Below are 11,700 nucleotides of genomic sequence, written 5' to 3' on the forward strand. Positions count from 1 at the left end.
GAGGTTTCGGGTTCTGCCTGTAACTGTAAATTAGTTAGCAGAATGGCACTTTTAACTTGGAATTTACGAATTTTACGTTTGCTCCTATTTTGCTTTATTAGCCATTTTCAAGTATTCTGGTACTTAACCCAAAAAAAAAAAACAAGGCACTCCTGGCAAATCCCTGAGCAATGGGTTGGGAACCAACAATCCGGTTAATTTCCATCACAGTCGAAAATCCGATAAGAATAAATTATCCCCCCCCCCCAAAAAAATACTATTTTTGTGAATTTATTCTTTACCTTACAGATTTTCTACATTTCCAACATGCGCATATGTGGATTTTTCTGATTTTTCTAGTTTTACTCATTTAGCTGCTGCCTTAAAAAAAAAAAAACAAAAACAAAAAAAAAACACATGAATTTCACCTGCAAAAGCTTCAGAATCCATAACGTGAACCGGATCATTTCACAAAATTCAAGCTCGTGTCTCTTAAGAGCACGCGGCTCTTTTGTGCTTCTTTGAGAATAATGATCCACTTTTTAATAATAATAATAAAAAAAATTATTACCCAGAACTATTTAGTTGTTTTGTGTAAGCGGTTTGCACCAGGATCGGTAACCGAATCTGTTGTGTAGAATACTGGTGAGTTAAACCGCCTGTTGTCCTTTTGATGTTAGAAGCAGTTTGATGGGCGGGGGGGTTAGGGGGGTGGACGTAAAATAGGAAATTGAGAGGATCTGTATACAATTTGTGGCCGTCTTCAATGCTGCGTGCTTTTAATCAGTGTCGTCTCTAGTTGGTTCGCTTTAAAGCTTACAGATAGCACAGCATTTCTGTACCTTCATGTCATGCAGCGGTTGCTCAGTTCATTGTAATTGTGGGCTTGTGTGTGGCTAAACGGCTAAGCCTCATTAAAATCAAAATAATTAAGAAGTACGTTTTGTTTACTTGGCTTTAATCTGTTTAGATGTTGTCCATTAGCTATGGGGAAATATTTTGTTCAGTAGTGGCTTCCTAGGTTGTGGTTCAAAAAGTTTTCTTTTTTTCCCCTCAATTTGCAATGTGGGACTTCAGACATACCCTGGGAATGAAAGGGTCAAAATATCTTGTTTTAAACTTAAATGGAAATACTGATTTACTTATTTTTTTTTTATTTGTTATAACGGTCATTATTCTAGCAGCAAATTACAAGGAGGGAATTCATTTTATTAAAAAAATAATAATAAAAGTGCGTCTCTCGACCTCCCAGAGGACAGCAGAATGTTTGTGTTTTGTGAGAAGTATTACACAGAACTGCTAAATACTTCTCCTTCGCTCATATCGTCACTCCGCCGTGTCCCACGGATGTTGGCAACGTTGGGTTCGGTTCCGCATTAAATGGGTTAATGAAGTCTGCTCAACTCTAACATATGGCATTAAAGGCAGGTACTAGATACACTTACAAAGGGGTAACAGCTCCTTCTTTCTCCAAAACGGTGAAATGGTTAAATCATGCATTTTCTTGGCACATGAAGACTGCTGTCCTAGAGGGCTGCTAACGGGCCAGAGTTCGGGATATCCCAGTATGAGCACCGACGATACACAAACCTTCCGGTTTCTTTGGGGCCCCTGAGGACCCCTGGTATGGCGCTTAGCCCTGTGAGGTCTCGACGTAGGCAACGCTTGTGGATCAGACCTGCCGTAACGGGGCAGCAGTAAAACTTTACATATCGTTCTCGCTTTGTAAGACGCTCACCTGCACCGGATAACGCAAGGAGATAATCTGCTGCAGATGAGGAGGTGGCCGTCGAAACATTTTGATTGCTCCAGCTTTTTTTTTTCTTTCCTTATGGCAGGCGCCGAGCATATTTCTTGCATTAGTTAATGTTGTGCGTGCCTGGGGAGACCTACGAGCGGGGACTACCGCTGCCGGCTTTGGCACTCTGTGTTTGATGAAGCACATACGGAGCAGACGGTCGCTTGGGTTAGTCTGCGGTCACAGATATGGACACAGTAATGCTGTGGCAGAATAGTGTGCACTCTAATAAGATGGGGGGCACTCTTTATCTGCGGGCCCCAATATGGAATTTATATCTTTTGCTGCATTTATTTCTATTCCTGAAAATTGAAAATGCATGCTTTAACCATTTCAGTGTTGCTTTGGAGACAGTAGGAGCTTTTACCCCTTAAACTGATCAATCCACAAACCCCGTAGCACCGTCTACTTACTTATACCGTGTAACAGGTATAAAAAAACAAGTATATTAGAAGTGCTTGAACTTGCAGAAAAATGTCACGTACTGCAGCCGTTGCTAATTAGTAACTGTGTATTTAGTCAGACGAAGGATCCTTTTTTTCTGCAGAGTGGCTCCTAATGCCTTGTCTTCTTTACAGGCAATGAACAGATCCCTTGCAAACGTGATCCTCGGGGGCTATGGAACCACATCGACTGCTGGCGGCAAACCCATGGAAATCACCGGTACCCACACAGAAATCAATCTGGACAACGCAGTTGAATTGATAAGGGAGGCCAACAACATCATCATTACACCAGGTATGGTCCATCTTCGACAGGTGTCCATGAGGTTCGGTGAAAAGGTAGATAAATACTTGCTTGTTTTGTACTGGAAATGAAATCTACCAGTGGTACTTTTCTATTGTTACTGCAGTGCTTTGCAAAAGTATTCACCCCCCTTGGCATTTTTCCTATTTTTGTTGCATTACAACCCAGAATTAAAATGGATTTTCTTGTAGGCGTGAATCATTTTGATTTGCAAGACATGCCTACCACTTTGTTTCACAAAAAAATTATTTGTGTCTTCAAACAAGAAATAAGACGACAAACTGCATAAGCCCATTCTTCAAAGAAAAATTGCTCCTTCAAGTTGGATGGGTTCCGCTGCTGTACAGCAATCCTTAAACCATACCACAGATTCTCAATTGGACTGAGGTCTGGGCTAGGCCATTCCAAGGCATTTAAACCACTCGAGTGTTTTAGCAGTATGCTTAGGGTCATTGTCCTGCTGGAAGGTGAACCTCCGTCACAGTCTCAAATCTCTGGAAGACTGAAACCGGTTTCCCTCAAGAATTTCTTGGTGCCATCATTCCTCCAATCCTGACCGCTTTCTCAGTCCCTGCCGGTGAAAAATATCCCCACAGCATGATGCTGCCACCACCATGCTTCACCGTGCGGATGGTGTTCTCAGGGTGATAAGGTGTTGGGTTTGTGCCAGACATGGCGTTTTTCTTGATGGCCAAAAAGCTTGATTTTAGTCTCATCTGACCAGAGTGCCTTCTTCCATATGTTTGGGGAGTCCCACATGCATTTTGGAAATAGAACATTTTTTTTTTTTTCTTCTTGGCTTTTTTTGGCCACTCTTCCGTAAAGCCCAGCTCTGTGGAGTGTACGGCTAAAAGCGGTCCTGTGGACGCATACTCCAATCTCCACTGCGGTGATTTGAAGCTCTTCAGACTTATGTTTGGTCTCTTTGTTGCCTTTCTGATTAACACCTTCCTTGCCTGGTCTGTGAGTTTTGGTGGCGACCCTCTCTTGGCAGGCTTGTTGTAGTGCCATATTCTTTCCAATTCTTAATAATGGATTTAATGGGGCTCTGTGGGATCTTCAAGTTTTGGATATTTTTTTTAATAACCCAACCCTTACATGTTTGATGAGCTCCTTGGTCTTCATGGTGCTGCTTGGTGGTGTTCCAGACTTTAACCAATTTAACCAATTGTGTGACTTAGTAACAATTGGATGCTCCAGATCTTAGGGGCTTTACAGCAAAGGGGGTGAATACACACGCATGCACCACTTCTCCATTTTTTTTAGATTTAAAAAAAAAAAAGTTATTTTCTTAATTTCACTTCACCTGTTTGGACTTTTTTTTTGTGTATGTCCGGTACATGAAATCCAAATAAAAAACACTTTAATTCCAGGCTGTTATGCAACAAAATATGAAAAATGCCAAGGGAGGTGAATACTTTTACAAGGCACTGTAAATAGTTTTGTTTTCTTATTAATAGTTGTTATAGACCCATTTTTATTGAGGAATAATTGACAAATGAGATGCAAGGGTAGAAAATGTGGATAGGTGCAACTTTTTACAGCAGATGGAGAAATTTGGTGTGGGGAGTACATTGATGTAAATGCCTAAACACAAAATAAGTCGTAATGAGCCATATTCCCTACAGAATGCTGCTCTATTTAACTGATAAAAATGCCACCATGTTGCTTTTCAGGTTATGGTCTTTGTGCTGCAAAGGCTCAATACCCCATTGCAGATTTGGTGAAGATACTGAAAGAACAAGGCAAACATGTCCGGTAAGTATCACTATTTATTTTTATATACTACCTGAATGCACCTATTTAACCCGTTATACAAGGAACGGGTGTCAGAGCTGCGTATGTGCCGTCACATCATTTCTAGGCAGGAAGTCCTGTTACCCGCTAGTCCTCTTAACCTGTGGTGCCAAGCAATAGGACTACGTATCAAGTGAGCACAGCGTAACAGTAAGAAGTGTATACTGTCGTGCTACACCAATACCAATTAATATATAATTCACTAGTTGTGTAATCGCATCACTTTATTCAGCGGTATTTTTCCATCTTACGGGAAGACGTGTCTGTCGGCGCTCTACAATGTTCTGGGGTGATTCATACCCTGTTGTGCTCGATCTTCTTCTATTTATTTTGTATCCACTCGAAATCTGCCATTGAAATAGATGCTTTGGCTCCTAATTACCATCTGCAGTAATCTAAATATTTTTATTTTGTTTGCCCTTTCGTGCCTGTTCTGTAACCGGTCCGTATCTGTAGTTCTCTCCATGTGCACGTCGCAGGCCAATCCTAATATAAACCTTCCTTTCTTCCTAGAAGGGAATGATCCAGCTGGGGAAATGCTCCCGAAAGAAACTGCTCGTTTGTAACAGTTCTCAGAATCACAAAATAAATGAACTTGCAAAATACCCTTAAAATTGAACGGACTCCCCCCTTTACTTACCCTTTTACTATATTTAGTTGGCACTCAACCCGTAAATGTTTATTATTTCTTTTGTATGCCAAAAAATCCTTTCCCCTCCATTTGTTCTAATCAGTTTTGATCTAGTGATGTAGGATTCTTCTTAGAATGACTCTTCTGCCCCAGGCTTCGGTGTTTAGTTGCTGTCGTCCTTTGTTCGTTCCTCTTCCTTTTACATGCAAGGGCTTCAGGGATTGTCACCTTCGGTCTTGCTTCACCATCTTGGCCTAATATGAAGTGATCCTAAGCAAGAATTAAGAGAATTTGAGTCTTTTCCTTCAGGAAAAGTGTTCCCATTAACAGATTTTTGGTTTTCAAATGTTCTCGTGCTACTTAATTTCATTGAGGAGTGTGTGAATGTGCTGCACAAGTACACAATTTTTGGCAAATGATCGAACTGCGAAAGGAAAGTTCATTTTATTTCCATCAATAAGCGCAGTGTGCAAAGATGAAAAAAATTAAATACAAATATACAAAAACATTAAATATATAATAAGGTAGCAAAAGAAGATAAGAATGTGCCTGGTTATTTGCGGATGCCCCACCATCCGTATGTGTTAAGTAACCTTCTCTAGAACACTGGTTACCTCCGATAATGGGTCATACCACCTGCTTTGTAATGTTGGGGCCACCTTGTACCCCCATCATAGTTGCAGATTAGTTTTGGAGAGATGGCATGATGTATTTGATAAGCTCAGCTTGTTTTACCCCGACGCTCGTTTGGCACTCGGTCGGCCCTCTGCTAATCGGGGAAAAATAGGAAGCAGTGAAACGTTGAATGAAAACATGGTCTGCCCGGTTCTTTGAAGAGCCTTGAAGAAACCAGATCAAACATATCTAATGCCACTTCTATAGTTCTATGTGTCCAAACTCTACCTAATCATCGTAAATGACTCCTAAATGCCCCGTCTGTTTACCGCAAACTGTGAACACACATTTATTTAATGATTACTGTGTAACCACGGCGGGAACCTCTTGTTTAATCTAGCTCTTTCATCATCCTTGTGGAGCTCGCACGGCGTTCATTGACTGCAGCTGCTGCTTGCCCTGTCGGTTTCAGTAGATCTGCACTGCCTCATAACCATGTCGTGCGCAGATTGCAGACTGTGACACACACGCGCGCGCGCACACCAGCCCACACACTCGCGCACTCACCCGCCACATGGAAACAGGCCAGCATAGACATATGGCTGTCATCAAATAGTCATGCCGGTGCTTGGCCAAGAAAGACTTTTCAGCTGTCACTCTGCCTTACGACTGATGACAAATTCCAACGTGTGATTGCTTAGTTTCATATTTGACTTTAGTCATAACACTGTGTGCTATCGCGGGCTATTATTGAAGTTATGATAACAGGGGAGGCCAAAAGCACTTCTAACAGTCAAAGCCCTGGCTGTGTATGGTTAACGACCATGTGCACATAATTCTCCCAGTTTTGCTTTCAGCTGGCATCCAGAATATCTTTAGACCAGACAAATGGAGAGACTCTAGTTCTCTGGTGCGTATGTAATCATTGTTAAGGAATTTTAAGGGATAGATTTATGCCGTGCGCTCCAATATTTGGGAGAGCTTCATTCTTGGAGCTGCAAGTTACAATAAATGGTTTTCTAGTTCCTCTACGCCTTGAGCTTGATAGACGTTTGTATTATTGTTCCAGTTGTTTGTAGACATTTATACATGCGGTGTCTGATCAGGTGACCGGCTTACAGGAACCTGCTGCCATTAGTTTTGTCGATGAGTGAAATTAGGGGGTAGGGAGGAATTACCACAAACGTAACGAGGAACTAGACTTGACGCTAGAAGAAGCCATGTCTGTATTAAGACATTTTTGGTCCCTAGTTTTTTATTATGAGTGGCCCGTTGTTGGAAATCTAGATAACCTCAATCACATCAGATTTTTAGAATGTATTTATATTGTAAGAAGTGATCTCCTGAAAGTCAGGTGGTATTTAACACTTCCGCTCACTAATTTTGCATCATAAATCACTTGAGCTTTCTATGTCCCCTGAAACTATCAGTCCCTACGTGAATTTTCTCCAGCCTTTTTACTATACGTGAAATTCTTTGTATTGGTGCCACCATCTCTGTTTTAATATAATCTCCTGTTAATTTAATCATTCCGTGAATCATTCTTGACGATTGTTCGACGAATGATCTACTCTGAACCTGGACACGTTCGTGCAAGATGAGACCGTACTAAGAAGCCAGAGAAAGATGATAAACCCCTGCTGGCTTCTCTGTTTTCTGTGCTTTGGTGGTCAGATCATAAAAAATAGAAGACCTAACACTCCCTCCTCATCCAAATCTTCTTTGGGCTCCGCATTTTGTTATAAAATGTGTTTTTTGCATTCCCCCCCCCCACCAATCCTTTTATAGTCTCCTAGTAAACCGTAGTTTCGTTCTTTCTTACTTATTCTGTTTCAGAGGCGCTGTGCACACATCTGATTTATTAATCCCCTGTAATATATGTAAGGTAGAATCCCATTGCAATCGTGGAATATGACACGCGGCAGATCTGTGTTGGGTTTGCCGAGCCAGGAAGGTTTTAGTTACATGAACCTGTTATGTTCCTGGTATAGCAGATTGCGCAGCGAAATCCACGGCTTAACCTGCAGGAAATCACTTTACTATTAAAAGCAGGCGAGAAGCACACGTGACGGTCAATAGACGATCTTCCACGGCACAAACAAGCCTTCCTAGTAAGAAGGCATTTCTCTACGGCCGACGTTAAATCTGGTTATGTGCACCTTCAATAAAACAGCCCACCTGCTCAATAGATTTAATACAGCACTGTAATGGTGTTACATGCGCTAGAGACCCACCGTATGTTTATGCCCTGGCGGCAGCCATATTAACATTCTGCTTGGTTATTTCTCCCGGTTTAGTTGTTCCTCCTCTTTGACGGAAGCTGTTCTGGTAGCCGTATAAAGGGGAGAAGCCAGATGCTTCTGACGCGACGTGCTTGGTTTTGCCACTGTTGGTCGTTTGATCTTCGCTTCCAGTTCAAATCACAAATTCCTAGAACTAATATGTCTGAAAATGGGCACAATGCTACGGGTAGTTTTAATAAGTATATTTGGTGATGCTTAATGCAGGTGACACACAGATACATGTTCTGAGGATCCGGAGTGAAATAGTGCATTGCTCTGTGATTCTGATAATTAATATTAAAATGATTCTGTCTGGTGCCCCTAGTTATTATAGGGTCCGGGTCTAATCTTAATGCTTTTTATTCTCCTTTCCCTCTTTTTAGAGACTTTGATTTATCTGTCATGGAGTCAACACCGATAACAAGAATCATTCTGGGTTTAAAAAGTAGACCTTATGGGGAAAACATAATGAAGCTTTGACTCTAGGCAAAATAAAACTACAGAAAAATAGTTCCTAAAACTGTTTAGTTGCTTTCATAATACTGTTTAAAACCGGGATGTTCACTGTCCTTTTCATATCTGACGCTCCCCAGGTTCGGCATCCACCCAGTTGCCGGCCGCATGCCTGGTCAGCTTAACGTGCTTTTGGCAGAAGCTGGTGTGCCGTATGACATCGTACTTGAGATGGATGAGATCAACGAGGACTTCCCTGGTAAGTGTCAGGAAAAGTTTTTGGTTTTTTTTCTTCTCTTTTTAGAACTGTAAATAAATATTTTCTCCTCTCCTTTCTCCAATGTATTTTTTTCATAGGCAAGTAAACATAGTAGTTCTCAAGCGGAAACACTTTTTGTGCTACAAGTTAAACTTGTTTAGACGTGGTGTACAGATCCTGCAAATGCAGCTCTGAAGGGGATGTGATTTGGACGCCCCCTTGATCATCATGGGTTTGGTTTATTACGTATCAAATTGCAAGGTTTTTGAACACAGGACAAAAGTCCGGTTTAGTTTTATTTCCTCACCCGCTTGCTATTGCTGGCGTGATGTGCCTGTGTCCATCAGACTTTTAATGAAACTACCACGATGCACAGGCAGCCAAAACAGAATTAATCTGGAATACGGCTTCAATACCAAGCACCAAGTAAATGTCATGGGGTTCTCGCTTTGCCTGCTTCATACCCCTCAGCCAGGGGTGTAACTAGACGCCTCAGGGCCCGGGTGCGAGAATCTGTTAAGGGCCCCCCCCCTCCCCAAAAACATGATTTTTACCCAACAATTTTTTTTCAACAAATTCAATTTACATATTGAATCATATCTGTAAAAAAATCAAAGAAAAAGGGGCGCATGTACAAAGGGCATAATCCAGGGGTGTCCAAGTTTTTTCTGCAGTGGGCCACTTCATCAGAATTGTATACGTGCGCGGGCCGCACTCATTTTTCACTGTGACAAAAAATATGGCCTTTAATAAAATATGCAGATTAAAATAAAGTAAAATGACACAAAACCTTTACTCTTCCTCTCACTGATTTCTGGGCCTTGAAAGTTTTGCAACTACAAATTCAGGATTCCCTAGATTTATTCTAGGGATGAACTAAAATGAAAATTCTGGACCAAAACATTCAGGGTTCACTTAGCCAAAACCGAAAATGACCCCCCACCTTTAAAAATAATAATAAAAACTCACATGTTTAATAAAAGTAGGTAACACACAATTGGACAAAATTAGCAATATGACTTGGCATGATAGGAGTGTGATTGCTAACAGCAATCACACTCCTATCATACCCAGGTAACCAGTAAATGCTGGTACCTAGGCATGATGGGACTGTACTCGCTGTGCTTGCTGTTGGCATGATAGGAGTGTGATTGCTAACAGCAAGCACAGCGAGCACAGTCCCATCATGCCTAGGTACCAGCATTTACTGGTTGCCTGGGTATGATAGGAGTGTGATTGCTAAGTCAGCCAGTACATGCTGGTACAGGGTGGCTGTAAGTGATGTGCAGACCCCATACTGCTGGCAGCATCACTACACAAGGGGGGCAGCTAGCTAGGTTTCAGCATGTACTGGCTGACTTGGCATGATAGGAGTGTGATTGCTAACAGTAGTCACAGTCCCATCATGCCTAGATTCCAGCACTTACACATCCATCCAGTAAATGCTGGAACCTAGGCATGATGGGACTGTGATTGCTGTTAGCAATCACACTCCTATCATGCCAAGTCAGCCAATACACGCTGGTACAGGGTGGCTGTAAGTGATGTGCAGACCCCATACTGCTGGCAGCATCACTACACAAGGGGGGCAGCTGGCCAGGTTTCAGCATGTACTGGCTGACTTGGCATGATAGGAGTGTGATTGCTAACGGCAATCACAGTCCCATCATGCCTAGGTTCCAGCACTTACACATCCATGCTATCACACACACACACACACTCATTTATTCACAGATTCATTCCCTCAATCACACACACTCATTCAAACACCCTCCCCACCCCCTTACCTGCACTGCAGCTCCTCGATGCCGCTCACAGACTTCAGCAGGGGGCGCGGCCTCCCTCTGCCTTCTCTGCTAAAGCACAGAGGAAGTAGGATGTCACGTGAACTCCGCTTCCTCTGTGCAGTCCAGAAGACCCTCCCACAAGTAAGTAGCAGGGCTTGAGGTGCGGCTCGCGTAAGATCGGTTGCCCTGGCTGCCGATTTTACGCGGGCCGCACCTCGAGGTCTCGCGGGCCGCATGTTGGACGCCCCTGCCTTATTTAAAAAAAAAAAAAAAAAAAAAACCCGGAAAAAAGATTTTGGGCGGCCCCTTGGCTTGGGCCCCACTGCTGCCGGGGCCCGGTCGCAGTCGCGACCCCGGTAGTTCCGCCAATGCCCTCAGCCCAGCAATGATAGAACGTTCATTGTCCTTAATGTTCCTTCTCTAGTATTGTGAAGGGGGGGGGTTATCGTTGATAAATAGCTCGTCCATAGAGTGTATTGTCATTGTCTTCTTTCCCTTTAGAAACTGATTTGGTCCTGGTGATTGGTGCCAATGACACTGTTAACTCGGCAGCACAAGAAGATCCCAACTCAATAATTGCTGGAATGCCTGTTCTAGAGGTGTGGAAATCCAAGCAGGTAAGAGGCCTTGGTTTGCTACTGGCATCTAAATAAATAGTAGATATATATGTGTATATGCATGTTTAATGTGTATTTCCTGGCATATGTTAAGAAGGGGAAGGAAAAGTTTTGCATTAGAGAATTTTTTATATCTCACAGGTCGTTGTGATGAAGAGATCCCTGGGAGTTGGATATGCAGCTGTGGACAATCCCATCTTCTACAAACCCAACACTTCTATGCTTTTGGGAGATGCCAAGAAAACGTGTGACGCCCTGCAGTCCAAAGTACGGGAGTCCTACCAGAACTAGATGCTCCTCTTTTGATTTTTATACAAGCTTCTTACTGGCCAGTGTTAGTAATTTTTGAAAACAAACACCGTTTTATAATAGAACTTGTTAGCAATGAGCATGGGAAAAGAAACCAACAGAGTATTTGGTAAAACATGAGTTGCATGAGCTCGTTAGTATGATTCACCACCTTGGTTTTTTACATGGAAGCCCGTTTGGCTTACTGTTTTATATATTTCTACCAAACCGTGGTTATCCTTGCTAAACACATTGAGTAAATGTGTTTAATCCAGGTGTACTCTAACTATATAAAGTTTGAGTCCTGGTTATTGGCCAACATCGAATGACCTTTTTTTACCATGTAGGAGTTAAACAAACAAACAAATTAAAAGCACTTACTAAATGTATCAAAAGTAATACTGTCTTTTCATTATCACATGATTTTAGAATCCATTCTAGATCACC

At 42.2% G+C, this 11,700-nt stretch overlaps 1 protein-coding gene across 1 annotated transcript in view; it reads left to right on the top strand.

Moving 5' to 3' along the window:
• The window catches only part of LOC149283998 (NAD(P) transhydrogenase, mitochondrial-like), a 38,242-nt gene extending 26,986 nt beyond the window's left edge, over positions 1–11,256 (top strand). The window contains exons 17-21 of the mRNA XM_089497276.1: positions 2,356–2,515; positions 4,201–4,282; positions 8,443–8,561; positions 10,850–10,965; positions 11,107–11,256. Of these exons, the coding sequence (XP_089353402.1) occupies positions 2,356–2,515; positions 4,201–4,282; positions 8,443–8,561; positions 10,850–10,965; positions 11,107–11,256 (627 nt within the window). The remainder of the gene's footprint in view (positions 1–2,355; positions 2,516–4,200; positions 4,283–8,442; positions 8,562–10,849; positions 10,966–11,106) is intronic.
• Positions 11,257–11,700: the final 444 nt, after the last annotated feature.

Source organism: Sceloporus occidentalis, unplaced genomic scaffold (assembly GCF_023333645.1).
Source record: "Sceloporus occidentalis isolate IW3139 unplaced genomic scaffold, rSceOcc1.0.p SCAF_101, whole genome shotgun sequence".
Classification (NCBI taxonomy): domain Eukaryota; kingdom Metazoa; phylum Chordata; class Lepidosauria; order Squamata; family Phrynosomatidae; genus Sceloporus; species Sceloporus occidentalis.